General features: G+C 40.2%; 1 protein-coding gene across 1 annotated transcript in view; it reads left to right on the forward strand.

Moving 5' to 3' along the window:
• The window catches only part of Cfap53 (cilia and flagella associated protein 53), a gene marked incomplete in the record, with an annotated part of 38,204 nt that extends 21,091 nt beyond the window's left edge, over positions 1 to 17,113 (forward strand). The window contains 2 exon segments of the mRNA XM_055622876.1: positions 1,271 to 1,373; positions 16,726 to 17,113. Coding sequence (XP_055478851.1) covers positions 1,271 to 1,373; positions 16,726 to 16,954 — 332 coding nt within the window.
• Positions 17,114 to 19,005: the final 1,892 nt, after the last annotated feature.

Genomic DNA, 19,005 nt, shown 5'->3' on the forward strand with positions numbered 1-19,005 from the left:
TTAAGGCTTTCTGTAGGGCTTTTTATGAACTTAGTTTTTCATTTCCAGCTTCATTTCATTTTGAGTCTTCTTCAGTATTTCTCTCTGTATTGAACTTTATTTTGATACCCTAAATTTATTTCCTTATTTCCACCAGATGTTTTCATTTTCTCAGATTTCAAATAGGTTTTTTTTTTTCCTGTCCTCTCTGTTCAGTTTTTGTGTCCTCTTTAAATTCATTGAACTTTTTAATTCATTAATCATTGTTCTTTTGAATCCTGTGTTGTTGTTTTTTTTTATTTCATCTAATCTATTCTTCTTTGGAACCATTACTATGCTATTGGTACTTGGGTTGGGTTATTGTCTTTTTTATTCTTTTTTTTTATTAAATGTATTTTTCCAACAAGTCCTGGGTATATGGAGTTAGCTTTTTGTTTGTGACTTTTGCTATATATTTTTTAGCTTACCAAACCTGGTGACTTTAGTTGATCAGTGGGCCAGACCACTTGGGAGGAGAGTGAAGGGGAGGAGGCAGATGGGAAGAGTAGGCTGGGATGCTTGTGGCTAGTATCCAGAGCAGGATTCCAGGGACAGCGAGGGATCATAAGCATTGGGGATGGAGGGAGTACCTTGCTGGTCCTTGATAAGCAGGTGTAGCCAAGATTGTTTTAATCTGGTATGGAAAGGCCACTCACAGATTTTCAGAAAGTAATGCGAAGAAATCTGTGTGGATCAGAGTGTATAAGAAGCTTCCTTTATTCTAGGAGACAAGTGCTTCTCCTTTTTGCTTTTGAGCTAGGATCCCAGTATGTTACTTTGGCTGGCCCCAGCTTCCTGTGCTCAAACAATTCTCTTCCAACAGATTTTCAAGCAGCTGGAACTACAGGTACCACTCTATGCCTGGCTTGTACTTCTCTCTTCCTTTTAAAAAAATATTTTAATTTTATTACATTTATTTATTTGTCTGTGAATACATGCATGTGTGTGTTCAGGAGTGGGGGATGTATGTGAGCACATATGCATTATGCCACATGTGGAGGTTAGAGACAACTTGTTAGAGTCAGTTTTCTCCTTCCACCATGTTTCAGACCCAGGGACCAAACTCGGATCTTCAGACTTGGCAACCTTTACCCTCTAACCATCTCTTTTGGTCCTACTTCTCTCCAAACTTGATTCAAGATGCACCCCAGCAATCCTAAAGACAATGTGGCTTTAATGCCCAGGCAGATATCAGCAAGTCTTGTTTGGAAAAAAGAATCATTTGTCAAGTAATTTCTCTTGCCTTTTTCAGGGCAACGAAAACTCAAAGAAGAAGAAGAACTTGCTAGGGAACAGGAGCGTATAAATGAAGGCCTGAAGGTCCTTGACTATGAAGAGAGTCAGAATTTTGCCAGGTACAATCTTGTTCTCTTCATTATCATTTGTAATGTAGAGAGATATATATTTAACATAGAGGGTGATGCTTCAGTAATCCATATATTACTGATATTAATTTATATTAATTAATTTATATGAATCTTGGAACAATTCATAAGATTTCATATAAAACTAGATAGACACTATATTAGAAAAATCAAATTCTACTGTCATTGTAGACCTGAATATATATACTGGTTATTAAAACTGGATGAGCATGTAAAATAATAACACCCATTTGCAAGAATTAAAAAATAATAAGTAGTGAGTCAGCCATCTATTACTATAACAAATACTCACAGTAAACAACTTGTAAAGATGTGGGGGCAGGGTTTTCTGCCCCAACCAAGGCCAGCAGAGTAATGATCCATGGGAGGTAATAAGGAAGTTCACACTATGAGAATCTGACCCTGACTAAATTATTTCTGGCCTATTTAAGCACAGCACAATTGGGTGAAGAATTTCCTGGAGACACTTAACTCAGTCCCATGTGCACAATGAAGCTTAAGGCATGTAAAGCTGTATGACATCTTCCAGAAGGATGGGTTTTGTAGATTGACTAAGAAAAACAAGCCCATAATAAGGGCCCGGATGAGGATCCGGTGTGATCTCAGCCACACGGATAGCACAAAGGTCACTGGGCTGTTAACCATATCCGCTTCCACCCTTGAGGGCAGAAAATAGGTTGTATATCTCTCCCTCTGAAGAGACTGTGCGTTAACATTCCTAGGTCTCCTAGAGTTTATCTGTGATCACAGGAACCTCCCAGCCTCCTACACAAGGAGAAAAGCTTCTTCTCTTTCTTTCTTCCCATTTTGGAGGTTATGACAAGGTTTGCAGATGGTTGCCCTCCTATCTTCGCATTTTCACCCTCGGTCATGAAGTCCTTTTTCTTTTTAAAAGAGGTTCTTTTCCCTCGCAGTTTCAGAGTTTCAGTGAGTTATCACTGTCTCTTTGGGTCTATGGCAGCACAGAAAGCTAATCACCGAATGGCTGGAATGGAAGAGACAGGGAAAGGAAGGGGATGAGGTCCCAGTATTACCATCAAGGTCAAGATTCCAGTGATCAGAGGACTTCCCAAAAGGTTCTACTTAAAAAGAGTGTATGACCAGGCTGGAGAACGGGTCAGAGTATGTAAACTGGCTTAGTATACAAGGTGCTTGCTGTAGATGCCTGAGGGCTGGACCAGATCACATGAGCCCATATAAAAGCTGGCAGCACTCAGGCTCAAGAACAGACCATCCCCTGAGCAAGCTAGCTAGCTACACCATATTGGTGAGTTCTGAGTTCAACAAGCGACTCTCCCTCAACAAATAACATGGAGAATTATCGAGGGTCACAGCTGACATAGATCAGAGTGGCCTAATAGCTCGATTAGCAGGAATGTCTTATTTGCATAGGATAGTGTACATGTCCTCAAGACTAAAATGATAAAATGTCTTCGCTGGGATTAATGTGTTTCCTTATGATTACCCAGTCAGGCTCAGGTGAAAACACGGGCCGCCGTCTCCTTGCAGCTTTTCTTACTGCTTTCCCACAGGGTGCATTAGAGTTAGAGGGCCTATCTCTAATTCAGTCATCCTCTCTGCCCTGGGGAGGGAGAGAGTTCTGTTCATTCACTAATAATTGGTGCATAGAAATATGTCCGCCCCCCCCCCCCCCGGCAAGTATAATTTATGTAGCTTAGCCTTTTGGCAGTCTGATAAAAAATAGTATGTGGCCTACCCTGTAGACCTCCTATTACTGTTTGTGCTCTAGAGGCGTCCTTCATGTGTGCACATGTGCAATTTTTGCCATGGCATGCACAAGAAGTTAAAGGACAGATTGTTGGAGTCAGTTTCTACCTTTTACAATATAGATCCTAGGGGTCAAACTCAAGTTATCTGGTTGTGAGGCAAGCTCGTTTACCTGCTGAGGACCATCTTGACAGTCCTTTGTTCCTACTTTGAAAAGTTTATTGTTGAAGATTTGAAAGTACCTTCATAAATACCACCTCTTCCCACCCAACATAGAGTCACCTGGGTCATAAGAAAAGAGTGTGCCTGCAAATTTCATGATTTCCTTGTTTTTAATTGCTGAGTAGTATTCCATTATATAAATGTACCACAATTTCTGTATCCATTCCTCAGTTGAGGCACATCTGGGTTGTTTCCAGATTCTGACTATTCCAAATAAAGTGGCTACAAACACAGTTGAGCAAATGTCCTTGTTGTGTACTTGAGCATATTTTGGATATATGCCTAGGGTGGTATAGCTGGATCTTGAGGAGGCACTATTCCTAATTGTCTAAGAAAGCACCAGATTGATTTCCAAAGTGGCTGTACAAGTTTACATTCCCACCAATCCTCTCCAGCATGTGCTGTCACTTGAGTTTTTGATCTTAGCCATTCTGATGGTGTAAGGTGAAATCTCAAGGTTGTTTTAATTTGCATTTCCCTGATGACTAAGGATGTTGAACATTTCTTTAAGTGTTTCTCTGCCATTCAATATTCCTCTATTGAGAATTCTCTGTTTAGCTCTGTATCCCATTTTTTAAATTGGATTACTTGATTTGTTGCTTTTTAACTTCTTTAGTTTTTTATATATTCTGAATATTGGCCCTCTGTCAGATATAGGGTTGGTGAAAATCCTTTCTCAGTCTATCTATAGGCTGTCGTTTTGTTCTGACATAGTGTCCTTTGCTTTACAGAAGCTTTTCAGTGTCATGAGGTCCCATTTATTGATTGTTGATCTTATAGCCTGTGATGTTGGTGTTCTGTTCAGGAAGTTGTCTCCTGTGCCAATTAGTTCTAGGCTTTTCCCCACTTTTACTTTTAACCGGTTTAGTGTGTCTGGTTTTATGTTGAGGTCTTTGATCCACTTGGACTTTAGTTTTGTGCAGGGTGATAAATATGGATCTATTTTCATTTTTCTACATGTAGACATCCAGTTACACCAGCACCATTTGTTGAAGATGCTGTCTTTTTTCCATTGTATGGTTTTGGCTTCATTGTAAAAAATCAAGTATCTGTAGGCATGTAGGTTTATTTCTGGGTCTTCTATTCAATTCCATTGATCCACCATTCTGTTTCTATGTCAGTACCATGCAGTCTTTATTACTATTACTCTGTAGTACAGCTTGACATCAGGGATGGAGACACCTCCAGATGATCTGTTGTTGTACAGGATCGTTTTGGCAATTCTGGGGTTTTTGTTTTTCCATATGAAGTTGAGAATTTTTCTTTCAAGGTCTGTAAACAATTACGTTGGTATTTTGATGGGAATTGCATTGAATCTGTAGGTTGCTTTTGGCAGGATGGCCATTTTCATTATTTTAATCCTACCAATCCATCAGCATGGGACATCTTTCAATCTTCTGATATCTTCTTCTATTTCTTTCTTCAGAGACTTAAAGTCTTTTTTGAAAAGGTCTTTCACTTGCTTGGTCGGAGTCACACCAAGGTACTTTATGTTATTAGTGGCTATTGTGAAGGGTATTGTTTCACTAATTTCTTTCTTGGCCCTTTTCTCTTTGGCTATCAAGAAGGCTTCTGATTTTTTTTTTTTAGTTGATTTTGTATCCAGACACTTTGCTGAAGGTGTTTATAAGCTGAAGGAGTTCTCTGGTTGAATTTTTGGGGTTGCTCATGAATACTATCATATCATCTGCAAATAGTGATACTTTGACTTCTTCCTTTCCAATTTGTATCCCCTTGACCTCCTTTAATTGTCTTATTGCTCTAGCTAGGACTTCAAGTACTATGTTGAAGAGATACGAAGAGAGTGGGAAGCCTTGGTAGGATCTAGAAAAGATCATTATTATCCTGAGTGAGGTATCCCAAAAGCAGAAAGACACATACAGTATACACTCACTTATAAGTGGATATTAGACATATTTATAGGATAAACATACTAAAATCTATACACCTTAAGAAGCTAAGCAAGAAGGAGGACCCTGGTTAAGATAATCAATCCTTACTCAGACAGACAAAAGGGATGGATAATCAATCCTTTCTCAGAAAGACAAACGGAATGGACATTGGAAGAAGGAGAAAACAGGAAACAGGACAGGAACCTACCACAGAGGCCTCTGAAACACTCTACCCAGCAGGGTATCAAAGCAGATGTTAAGACTAATAACCAAACTTTGGGAATCTTACAAAAAAAGGGGGAGATAGTAAGACTGGAGGGGACAGGAGGTTCACAAGGAGAGCAACATATCCAAAAAATCTGGGCACAGGGGTCTTTTCTGAGACTGACACTCCAACCAAGGACCGCAGCCAGTCCTGATGAGACCTGATAGCTTAGGGTCAGATGGAAGGGGAGGAGGACCTCCTCTATCAGTGGTCTTGGAGAGGGGCATGGGAGGAGATGAGGGAGGGGGGAATTGGGATACAAAGTGAATAAACTGTAATTAATATAAAAATAAAATTATAAAAATGCAAAAAAAGGAGAAAAGAGTGTGAACTGGAAGCATGGTAGATCCCTCTTGCTACCTGAGAACATTAAAAAATTGTTGTTTAAATCAATTTATTTTCTCTTATCCTGCAAGTTGGCAAGACTTGACTCAGTGGTTCTTGCTTAGGATAGCTCATGTGACTGAAGTCAGATATGAATTGAGGCTGAATACACCTGGGGCTCGACTGAGTAGACACTGAAGATACCTACTGATAATCACTGACAGTGTGCTTTGCTGCAGTCGGGACTCTCACCTGTGTTAGCAGCTGGAGCACAGCCCTGACTGGAGGCTTGGAGTACTGAGAGTAGAGTAACTTGTCCTGACAAATATTCTCACAGCAAGTATTCTAAGAAGCAGATGTCACCAGGCCCAGGCTAGGTGTAGGACCAGCGGAGCACCACTTTTGCTGCATTCCACGGGTCACACAGACATGTATAGGATTTGTGCACATCCACACTGATAGAGAAAGAATCTCCACCTCTGGTTAAAATAGCAGTGGCTCTCAAGGCAGAAAGGCATATCAAAAGGGAGGTATGTTAAAGCATCTTTTATTCACCTGATTTATTTGTTATCTCCTAGTTTTATTACCTCCATCTGCTATCTAGGCCTAGTCCTGGAAATTTCTAGCCTCTGTATGATCTAATCTAGGCCTAGACTGTTTTCAGCCTCTGGGATTTACTGGTGAATAAGTTTATTCTTTCTTGTTCTTACTGAGCTCTGGCTGCTTGAACTCAGCTGTTCTGGCTCAAACTCCTCTCCAAACTGACTGATTCACCATGGCTTTGTTGTGCCCAAGTCTTGTGGACCCCAAGGACCACCAAGGAGCTGATCCAGATGCAAACACACAGGGGTCTTTATTATAAGCTTGAGCTTGCGCCCACACCATCGCTGATGTACCGGATCAAGTGTCGAGCCCCCAGATCAGGAAGAGAGGGGTTTTTATTGGGGTTATAGCAAGGTTCGAGGAATCCCAGCTTAGCAGTTCTATGACTTATTGACACTTAGCGAATATCAGATGATAAAACCCCTGGAGGGCCAAACCGAAGTTGTTTGATTCAACCTATGGTAAAGAACACCTGGGTAAACTCTAGACATTCACTGATTAGCCATTGCTAGGAGTGATGGTTAAATATTACCAGAGGTGAGTGGTCGAAGCACATTTTTGTGGATTTTTCTGCTTTTCTGTGAAACTGGAGTTCATGCCCAGGTCATTTACCCTGAAGACAGAGTTTCTTTTTCAGAAATAGGTTACATATGCCTAACGGCTTCTCTCTGCTTCTGACTGAATTGCTCTGCTTGGCTTAATACTAATTTTGGCAATATGCTCTAATCTTCTGGATTCTTCTCACTTACTGGCTTGTTCTGTCTTTATCTGTGTCTTGTTCTCCCTCTCTGCAACCTGTCTATTTACAACTGTCCCAGTAAAACTGCCTCATCTCTCTCTCTCTTTGTGCTGCTCCCCTTCAAGTAACCTCTCCTTTCTTGTGAGAGTTGGACATATCCTATTCTGTCAAATCTTTCTCTGATTCATCACTTTGTCTGTCTCTCAGTTAGACATCACTTTCAAACAAGTCTTCTTTCCACCAACTGACTTTACCTTTATTATTTGAGATTAAAAGTGTGTACTAAGGGTGCATCTGTATTTCAACCAGAGCAGCCATGTTGCTCGAGTAAAATCCCTTTACAGAGATAAGATTAAGGCCTATCTTAGAATACAATCTTGTAAGACAGAATCTTCCACAGAGAGATATCTAAACAGTTCTTTCTTAAGACAGTTGGTAGTTTTTTAACTGATACCAATGACCAATTAATTTTTTTAAGACATGGAATATTCAACAATTCAATTAATTTACAACATTATCCATAGATAACATAGACCACACAGGATTATATATTTTTTCATATTTTACATATATTTCCCTGCTTATCAATAATGGAAGAGATAAGTAGAGATGCTTTGCTTGTCATCCAGAAAGTCTCTAAGCATTATCCAAGAAGCTTTCTTATGTTTTCAGTTTGTTTTGAGACAAGTTGTTACTATATAGTCCAGGCTTGTCTCAAACTCAACGTGTAGCCCAGGCTGGTCTCTAACTCACACTCTGCCTTAGCCTTCTGAGTATTGGGAATACAGTGTGTACCACCACTCATGGCAAGTTCAAGGTTTTTGTTTGTTTGGGATTTTTTCTTTGTTTCCCTTTTTGTTTTGAGACAGTTTTGTTATATAGTCCTGGATAGTCTGGAGTTTCTGTATAGATAGGCTAGCCTCAAACTTGTAAGGATTCTCCTGCCTCTGACTTTGCTAGGAATATAAGTGGGTATCCAAACACCCTGTAAAATTCAAAATTGTAAGCCTTTATGTATATATGTGGTGCATATGTGTGTTCATGTGTGGGTGTGCACAGGCCATTGTGCACAGGTAGAGGTCAGTTCTACCCCTTCATCTTGGTTAAGACAATCTCTTGTTTGCTGCTTACACCAAGTAGGGGACTCATGAGCTTCAGATAGTATATGTATGTGTATTGTGTGTGTATGTGTGAGCATTTGTATATATGCATTGTATGAGTGTGTGCTTATGTCTATGTGCCAGTAGTCGTGTGTGCAGAGGCCAGAGTGGATTTTTTTTTCCTCTATCTATTTCCATTTTGTTGCCTTAAGGTGGAGTTTTTCAGGGAGCCAGATGCTAGCTATTTTGGGTAGGCTTCCCCAACAGCCTAGGTTTGACCACTCAGCCTCTATAAGCCAATTTAAAAAGCCAAATTAATAGTTAAAAAGCAGGAAAACAAAAGAGGTTTATTGGATGTGGCCACATTGGAAAGATGGACATTTGTCTTCAGGGGTCCTGAGATGAGGGTAAGATTTAAATAAAGGGCAAGTCTCTCCCGAAAGTCCTCCTAGAGAGCTGTGTGTCTTGCTCCAGGAAACAGATTCTTTTCATCTGCTGACCCCAGAGCTTCAGCCAGGAAGATATTCCTCAGCTGTTAGATTTTGGACCATAGTACAGAGTAAGGAGATAAAGGAAGGAAAGAGACCAGAGTGTGACTTTAACAGATAAACTGGGTTTCTTTGCACACACAGTAGGGGGACAGCTTCTCTCCTAAGGGAATGGTGGGTCTTCCAGGAGTAGTGGGTGGTGGATCTGGATGGAATCTTTTATAGGGGCAGGTGATGTGCTTAGGGGTAAGGATGTAGGACCTAAAACAGGAGGTGTGTGAAGGTTGCAGTGGTCTCTTCTTCCTGGAACTGTTTGTTCAAGCAAGACAGATTATCTCAGGAAACAGGCTGTCTCAGCAAAGGCCAGCTGTGATCTCATAGAAATCTGGTTTTTCCTGTTTTTGGAACCAAGGCACTCTGTCATTTTCAAACTCTTAATTTCTTGGGTCTGCTGTTTCGATAATCTGCTAACCAAGGGAGAGACAGAGGCAGGCAAGCTACAATAGGAATACTTGAACCACAAATGCATGCTACTGTGCCCAGCTTTTTGTGGGTTCTGGTGATATGAACTCAGGTCCGCATGCTGGCAGGGTGAGCGCTCTACCCACTAAAACTGTAAGGACTTTCTATGCCCTCCTCAGCTCTGAATAATGACATGGATATTTATAATAGCATTACGCCTAAGCTTACTCTTGTTCCCAACTAGCTCTTATAACCTATGTTAACCCATTTATATTAATCTATGTTCTGCCACGTGGTTCGTTACCTCTCCTCAGTTTTATATGTCTGACTTTCTCTGTGTCTCCTAGGTGAATTCTCCCACCTCAGATTCTTTTCCCATAGCTTCTCTCTCTCTGGAAGTCCTGACTACTCTCTCTTGCCTTTGCTATAGGCTGTTCAGTTCTTTATTCAACCAATCAAGATATTGGAGAGAGTGTTTACAAACTATGATACAGAACCAAAGTTCAGCCTGTAAACAGATCTCTGCTGATACAGAAATCAGCATTTGAAAAATACAAAGACAGTCTTTACACAGTACATAACAAGCTCACCCCAACAACCCATTGAGCGATCTCCTAAATTCAAGATTAAAAACAAACAAAAAACAACAACAACAAAAAAACAATTGAAAATATCCAATCTGGATGTTGGTAGCACACAGCTTTAATCCCATCCCAGCACATAGGTGGTAGAGGCAAGAAGATTATGAGTTCAAGGTTAATCTCAGCTACATAGTGGGTTCAATGCTTGCCTGAACTGCCTGGGAACTAGTCTTTCTGGTGACTAGAAACTTGTCTTGAAACTACATAGGGACCCACCTCTATATAGCATAAACTGACATGGTTTTGTGAATAAAGGAATATATTCTTATTTCCGCAAGGGTTTTTGAAGTTCTATAAACCTGTTTCCCTACTGAAGGCAAAGGTGAAATAGTTATCACTATCCTACCAGCTAATATTAAAAACTAGTGCTGAGCAATTTAGGACCGCCAGTGCAGACCTGTAATCCCAGCACTGGAGAGACGTAAGCAAAGATCAAGTAATGTATCCTTGGCTACATAGTGAGGGGTTAGGGATGTGGCCTTGTTGGAGAAATATATTACTGGGGGTGGGCTTTGGGGTTTCAGAAGCCTGAGACCAGCCCAGTGGCTTGCACTTTGTCTTCCGGCCGCCTTTGCATCCAGATGTAGAACTCTCAGCTACCATATCTGCCTGTGTGCCACCAGGCTCCCTGCCATGAGGATAATAGACTAAGCCTTTGAGCTGTAAGCCAGAGCCAATTAAATGCTTTCCTTGATAAGAGTTGCTATAGTCATAGTGTTTCTCAAGGTAATTGAGAAAGACACATTGACTAAGACACATGTGTCAGTGGCTAGCAAGAGTGCTGTAATGAAAGCAATGAGTTTTGCCTGCTGAACACTGGTCTTGCAAAGGAGGGGGCTGGCCTCTGTAATCTGAGGAGGCAGGGAGTGGGGTGGCAATTCCTGGATGGTGGCATAGCCGACTTTTCAGGCACTGGTCAATAAAGCAGTCTTGGGCTTCTGGGACAAGGGCTATTAGTTAGGGAGTAGAATACTATCAGAGTGTGGTCCATAACTTTAAAAAGAAATGAAGGAGATCTGTGGAGGAGGTAGCTGTTGGCAGTAAGGTACCACATTTAGGGGAGGATGTGGATATTGGAAGAGAGAAGAGTGAAGGAGGGCTGAGTGCAGGGACTAAAGACCCGAAGGGTAGTCTGTAGTCTAAAGATGATGGCATGAGGCGTGGTTTGAGTGCCATGGGTAAATGTGTTGTATAATTGGTAGAATGAAGCTACAGAGAGCTTGATGGAAAGTATGTTTTAGAATTTCAGAGCTAAGGAAGGAGGTAATGGCTAGGACTATTAGAAAAAGGGGCCATCCCTGAGTGGAGGTACCTATGAAAGGGATGAGAGGGTTAGATAGGATCACTGTGGAGGTACCAATCAGGGAAGTGTTGCAGGATATTTGATGGCACAGTGAGCCCAGAGACTGTGTTGTTTACTGGAAAAACCTGTTTCTAATTGTGGTGTGGCTCAGTCCTAGTACACACTTTTAATATAAGAGTTTTTGCTTAAATAAAATAAAATCAACCATAGGTCAAGAGATGGAGCAAACAACCAGTTGACAGGGAGTGAACATAAAAAAAAAAAAGCCATAGAGAGTAACAGGAAGTCAGGAAAACAGATAGAAAGACCCACAGGATATAGAAGGGAGGGACATTCAGTTTGAGGGTTTTTGAGTTGGGGTGGGGAAGAAGCATGTTCTTTCCTTTTGGGATGTTGGCTGAGGAGGAAGCTCAGCTGGTGCTTTCTCTGACTCTCTGAGCCAACAAGATATGGCTCCTAGGTCTTTATTGGTAAAACGGAATGATTGAGATTTTGGAAGGGATGAGAGGATCCCTTACTCTGTGCCTAACCTCTGTGGCTCTGTGGATTGTAGCTTGCTTATATATATGCCAGGAGTAATATAGCTGGCTCTTGAGGTAGAGTGATTCCCATCTTCCTGAGGAGCTCCCACATTGATTCCCATAGTGACTATACAAGTTCACACTCCCACAGCGACGGGTAAGGTTTATTGACCTTAGATATTCTGACAGGCACAAGATTAAATCACAAAGTAGTTTTGATTGACATTTTCCTGGCGACAAGGCAGGTGAACATTTCAAGTGTTTCACAGCCATCGAGTTTCTTCTTTTGAGAATCTCTGTTTAGATTTGTACCCCATTTTAACTTTTAAATTGGCTTGTCTTCTTGCTATCTAATTTTTGAGTTCTTTTAATATTTTAGATATTAGCCTCTATTGACTGTGTAGTGGGTAAAATCTTTTCCCATTCTGTAGGCTGCCAATTTGTTTGGATGATAGTGCCATCACAGAAGCTTTTCAGTTTCATTAAGGTCCTAGTTGTTAATTACTGATCTTAGTGCCTGTGCTGACAGTATTCCGCATAGAAAGTCTTTTCCTGTGCCAACAAGGTCAAGGTTATTCACTTTCTCTTCTATCTGGTTCAGTGGATCTGTTTTATAGTGATGTCATTGATCCATTTGGAGTTGAGTTTTGTGCAGAGTGGTAAGTATGGACCTATTTGGATTCTACATAAACATCTAGTTTGACCAGCACCATTTGTTGAAGATGCTGGCCTTTTTCCAGTGCATATTTCTGGCTCATTTATTAAAAAAAAAAAAGGCAAGTGTTCACAGTTGTGTAGACTTACGTCTGGGTCTTCCAATTCTATTCTGTTAATCCATGTGTCTTCTTTTATGCAAATATCACATTTGTTTATTTTTCTTTCAGTACTATAGCTTTGTCGTACAACTTGAGACTTGGAATGGTAATACCTCCAGCAGTGTTTTTATTATACAGTGTTGTTTTATCTGTCCTTGGTTTTTGTGTTTCCAAATGGTGAAAATTGCCCTTTCAAGATCTGTGAGGGGTTGTATTGGAATTTTGGTGAGGATTGCATTGAATCTGTAAATTGCTTTTGGTAGCATGGCCATTTATATCAGTCCTACAGATCCATGAGTATGGGAGATTTTTCTATCTTCTGATATCATCTTCAGTTTTTTTCTTTAATATCATACAAGCCTTCCACTTGCTTGGTTAAAGTTACCACAAGATAGTTTATATTTTTGATGCTATTGTAAAAGGTAGTATTTCCATCTCAATTTGTCATTTATATATAAAAAGGGTAGTGAATTTTATATCTAGATACTTTGCTGAAAGTGTTTATCTGCTGTAAGAGTTTATATTATGTATACTATAATATCCTGTGCAAATAAGGGTATTTTGACTTTCTCATTTCCGAATTGTATGCCCTTAATCTCCTTCAGTTGTCTTATTGCTCTGGCTAAAACTTGAAAGGGCTATTTTGAATACTTATGGAGAAAGTAGACAACCCTGTCTTGTTCCTGATACTAGTGGAATTTTGAGTTTGCTTTGAGTTTATCTCCATTCATTTAAATTGTTGCTCTAGTATTGCTATAAACTGCCTTTATTATGTTGAGATCTGTCCCTTTTATCTCTAATCTCTCCAGGACTTTTTCCATGAAGGGGTGTTGGGGTTTTCTCAAAGGCCTTTTCTGAATTTAATAAGATAACCATGTGGGGTTTTTTGTTTTTTAGTTTGTTTATATCGTAGACTATAATTATTGATTTGTGTATGCTTTACTAAATGTGCATCTCTGGGATGAAGCCAACCTGATCATGGTGGATGATCTTTTGGATGTGTTCTTTGTTGGGTCTTTATGTGGTTTGAATATCAGGGTTACTGTGGCCTAGTAAAACAAATTGGGCAATGTTCCTTCTATTTCTGTTTTGTAGAATAATTTTGGGGATTAGCTCTTTGAAAATCTAGTAGAATTCTTCGATAAAACCATCTGGCCCTAGGCTTTATTATTTTTTTGATAGATTTTTAATTACTGTTTTTATTTCACTGAGAATTATAGGTCTGCTTAAATTGTTTATTTGATCCTAAGTAAGTGATATGTATCAAAAATTCTTCTTCTTTTTTTTAGATTTTTCAATTTGGTGGAATACAGGTTGTTTTTTTTTTTTTTTAAAGCAAGGAATTTATTTAATTTATTCATTTCACAATTAAGTGTAAAGACTAGATGTTCAATGGATAAAAAAACTTTAAATTCCGTATATATTTTTGAGAATTTTATACATGAGAACTGACTGTATTTGCATGGTTTACATCCCTCTTCTTTTTGACCTTCAACTCCTCCTGTGTCCCCACATGCTCACTACAAATCTATGATGTCTTCTTTGTTATTGTATACGTTTACACTAAAAAAAGATAATTAAAATATTGAGAGAAAAGCATGCAACAGAATAGACATGTTTTAAGTAAATTTTTACTAAGTTAATAAAATTTAATTATTTAAACTGTATTTTTTTAGACTTCTAAATTGTCCATAGGGTACTAGTGAAAATAATACTGTCTCATAAAAAAAAATTAGAGGACACAGCAAGCAAGTAAGTGAAATCCCATTAAAATATAAAGGCAAATGGTACTGTGAATATATCCTTTGCCATACTTTAAATTTTTCTGATTTTTTATTTATTTATTTTTTATTTTAATCACAGGTCATTCACTTGTATCCCAGCAGTAGCCCCCTCCCTCTTTCCCTCCCAACCCCACCCTCCCTCCCTCATCTCTTCCCTGCCCCCTTCCAAGTCCACTGATAGGGGAGGTCCTCCTCTCCTTCCATCTGACCCTAGCTTATCAGGTATATTCAGGACTGGCTGCAGTGTCCTTATCTGTGGCCTAGCAAGGCTGCTCCTCCCTTGGGGAGATAAAGAGGGGGGGAGGGGAAGCTCAATGAGCCAGTCATTGAGTTCATGTCAGAAATAATCGTTACTTGGGAGCCCACTTGGATACTGAGTTACCATGGGCCACATCGGAGTAGGGGTTTTAGGTTATATCTATGCATGGTCCTTGGTTGGAGAAACAGTCTCATAGAAGACCCCTGGGCCCTGGTATATTTGGTCCTTGTGGGGCTCCTGTCCCCTCTAGGTCATACTAACTCCTCCTTCTTTCATATGATTTCCTGCACTCTGCCGAAGGTTTGGTTATGAGTCTCAGCATCTGCTTTGATACCAGGTTTTTAAAGTATGTTCTTATGATTCTTTCTCTGGATTTCCTTGGTGTCTGTTATGTTGCTCTTTTCATCTCTAATTTGGATATTTTTTTCTCTTCAGTTTAGTTAATTTGGATAAGGCTTTAATAATTTTATTAATTTTTCTCAAAGGACCAACTTTTTGTTTTATTGATTCCATTCAGAAGTTGAGTGTTTTTTTTTTTTAAGGTCTGCCTTTAAATGTTAATATTTTTCTGTTGCAGCTTTTACTGTTCTTTCTGTGTTCTGTATGTTTAGTGTTTTGTTTATTATGTGCCGAAGGACTTTCTTTTCTGATCTAATCTGTTTGGTGTTCTGTATGTTTCTTGTATCCTGATAGGCATCTCCTTCTTTAGGCTCCCTAGCCTAAGAAGGAGCTTTTCTGTGATTTTGTTGAAAATGCTTTCTGTACCTTTGACCTTTGTTTCTTCTCCTTCCTCTATTCCTAATAGATTTGGTCTTTTCATACTGTCCTGGATTTCCTGGGGCTTTTGTGCCAGGAGAGAGTTTTTGTAATGTAATATATCTTTGACTGAAGTATCTGTTTCTTCTATCATGTCTTCAGTGCCTGAGACTCTTTCTTTCACCTCATGTATTTTGTTAGTGAGGCTTGCCTCTGTGGTTCCTGTTCAAGTTCTGAACTTTTTTATTTCCAAATTTACCTCAGTTTGGGTTTTCTTTATTGTAGCTATTTCTACTTTGAGGTCTTGAGTTGTTTTATTCATTTCCTTCTGTTTGTGTTTTCATGGATTTTGTAAAGGGATTTATTAATTTCCTCTTTAAGGAATGCCATCATATTCGTAAAGGCTATGTTAAGGTCCTTGTCTTATGTTTTAGCTTTGTTTCATTCCTCAGGGCCTAGTGTGAGAGTTCTTGAGGTCTAGTGGGGCCACATTTTCCTGGATTTTATTGTGTTTTTATGCTGGCAGACAGCCATCTGGGTTTGGAAAGACTGTAATTCTAGGTGCTGATATCTGTGTGGTCTAATGGAGATGGGGACATGGAGGACTGGGGGTGCAGCAGGTATTCTGCCACAGAGCTGGGGAGGAGACCGGGGCCTTGGATTTGGAGCAGAGGAGGTAGAGATGAAGATGTACCTGCTTCCTTGGCTGGCGTGGTCAGCATGTTCCCAGGGAATGCCTGCTTGTGTGTTGGGCTGGGATAATGGGACGAGTGGGAGGAGGAAGGTTGGAGAAGGCATGCATGATCCATTGGAGATGGTGTCTGAGAAGAAAGGATTCCACCGCTGCTGTTCTGTGGCAGCACTGGGGAGAAGCCTGCTAAGTGTGTTAAAGAGCTGTCTGTGTTTACTCTTAGGTTTTCAGTTTAAGATAGTGGCACAGTTGTTTCATCAGTGCCTATTCAGGAAGAGCTAACTGGAGTTTCCTTTTCTTATTTTAAAAGTATTTATTTATTTTTATTTTATATGTATGCATGTTTTTCCAGTGCCACACATGTGCCTGGTGACCTCAAGCCTGAAGAGGATATTGGAACCCTTGGAACTGGAGTTACATATGGTTATGACATATACCGTGGGTGCTGGGAACTGAACTTGTGTCCTCTGAAAGACTAGTTGGTGCTTTTCAACTCAGAGCCATCTCTTCAGCATTGGAGTTTTTTTTTTTTTAATTAAAAAACAAACAAACAAAAAATAAAACAGACCTGTCACATGATCTAACAATTCCACTTCTTGGTCTCAAAGTGATATTTATATGTCCATATTCATACAAGCATTAAGGTATACATATATATTTAATGATAATGTTATACATAAGTCCAAATGTTAACTTTTAACATTACACTTTGTTACTTTAAAACCTTAGGCGCTGTTACTTGGCTAAGGAGTACAGGGATCAACTTCAGATGCAGATTGCCTACCAGCAGCAGGCTCGAGAGGCCGCGAAGGCAGATGAGTGGAAGGAATTTGAAGAGGCGATGGCAGCAAGCAAAGTCCACCAGGACAGGATACAGGAGATTGTCGCTGGTGATCAAGCTCTGTCCCAGAGTGTTCACCCCATGCGCAGGGCATTCCCTGACAGGCTTCCGAAATAGCTTTGTAAACATCAATGTACATTTTCTGTGTCTTTCAGTATTTTTAACTAATTGGTAAATTCTTACTCTCCGAGTTTGTATACTTTTTTTAGACATAATTTTCTTCCTTCAAATAAATTTGTTATTTGTTTGGATCCTAATAAATTCTTCATTGCTATGGCAAAATACATGACATTATCAACTTAAAAAGAATAAAAGTTTATTTTATCTTCTGGTTTCAGAGGCTTTCAGTACAGTTAGTCTGGTTTTACAGGATATGAAGCCATTGTTTGGTACTTTACCAAAACCCTAGAGGCAGGGATTAGTGAAAAAAAAAAATGGGTTTGTTTATAGTTTGGGCCTTGCTGTGATGAAACACTATCAAAAGAAACTTGGGGAAGAACAAGTTTATTTGGCTTATACTTCCAAACCATCACTGTGGGAAGTCAGGCAGGACCTTGAAGCAGAAACTGTGGAGAACACTGGTAGGCCACTCACAAGCTTATGATTAGCATTAGCTTCTTCTGCAGCCTGGGAAAGGTGCTGCCCACAGTGGGCTGAGCCCTCCTGCATCAACTACTATTCCAGTCAGTCTCCCACAGTTCTGCCCACAGGCCACATTGGAGGCAATCCCGGGACGGAGGCTTCTCCGCTCAGACAACTCTAGGCTTTGTCAAGGCGACAACTAAAGCCATCCAATATAGGCCAGAACTGGGTGTTCTAAATTTTTTTTTTCTGTTTCTCTCTTTAGGAATGAAGGCTAGAATTCAGACCAGACTGCTTCTCAGGCTATAATCCCTGCAGCAGCCCTTCCCCTCTCGTAGACACTGACAAGTGCCTGTTGAGATCTTGTCTAACTTTCTAGCTGACAGACTTGCAGCTGTGCAGATTTCTCACCTGGGGAAGTGAGTTCACAGTAAAGGAGATGTTGGGTAGGTGGGGGTAGAACAGTTCTGCTCCCCACTTCTTCCCTGACTTCTACCTGGAATTAGAGAGCCAGGCTATAGGCATGTGCTATGATTGCCCTAGAAATCTGAAGAGAAGACCCCCTTGTCTACCATGTCTGCCTGACTCCTCTTCTGAGAGCCCCCACCATGATGTTGTCTATGTGTCTATTCACAGCATTGATAACTTTTCTAATAAACTCCTTAAGGACACAAGGGTACTCTGATCCTCATCTAACTTTGGTGTGAGTTATGACCTTTGTAGTCTTTGCCTTATAGGCTGTCCCCCTGAGCTTTGGCAGCAAGAGACTTGGAGGCATGGTCACTAGCCAAAGAAGGACACCTATGCTTTGAATTGGCTTAATGAGCATAGTTGTCTTCATCTCTTTCAATTGGTTTATTATAACATCACATATACTAGCAATAAATAAAACATGCAGGTATATGTAGGCAAAAAGGGCCAAGGAAAGAACACCCTGCCCCTGGCCTGACCCAATCATTCAATTTTACCAAAAAAGACTCAGGAGCCAGATGCTAGGGTGAAAACTTGCTAGCTCAGAGAGGTAGAAAAAGCACCCATCTGACCTTCCTACTCAGCTCAAGTCCCGAAGGAAAAAGCTAAAAACCAAAAGCTTGCTAGCTCAGCTGACAGCCCAGGAAGAAAAGGCCTGCTAGCTCACCCAACAGCTTAGGAGGAAAAGTTAAAAGGCTAAAAAGCTCTTTCTTCTTCTCCACACTGTCTTAAATACTCTTCCCTCAAAGTCCTTCCTTTCTACTTAATCCCTGACAGCTGGTTTCTTGTTCTGCCTCTTGACCTAGGGTTAACTTTATTAAATCCTGTGTATGGAAAGCTCTTGGATTTACAAGTGTATGCTAGGGCTGAGCTATACCAAAATCACCTGCTTACAACAAAGTTCTTGCATTAAAGCTGTGTGTTAGGGCTGAACCATACCAAACAAGAAACAAGTTCTTATAGTTCACAATGCGATCAAATATCCTCCAACACCCTGCCCCCCATGACTCCGTGTTAACGGACAAAGTTGTTGGCCAAGCAATACTTTGGGCCACTCTTCTTTTCCACATGCTCCAAAAATCCTATAAAAGGCCCTCTCCTCAGCCTAGCCCTCT

This window comes from Psammomys obesus, unplaced genomic scaffold (genome assembly GCF_907164565.1).
Source record: "Psammomys obesus unplaced genomic scaffold, mPsaObe1.curated_primary_1811, whole genome shotgun sequence".
NCBI classification, from domain to species: Eukaryota; Metazoa; Chordata; class Mammalia; order Rodentia; family Muridae; genus Psammomys; species Psammomys obesus.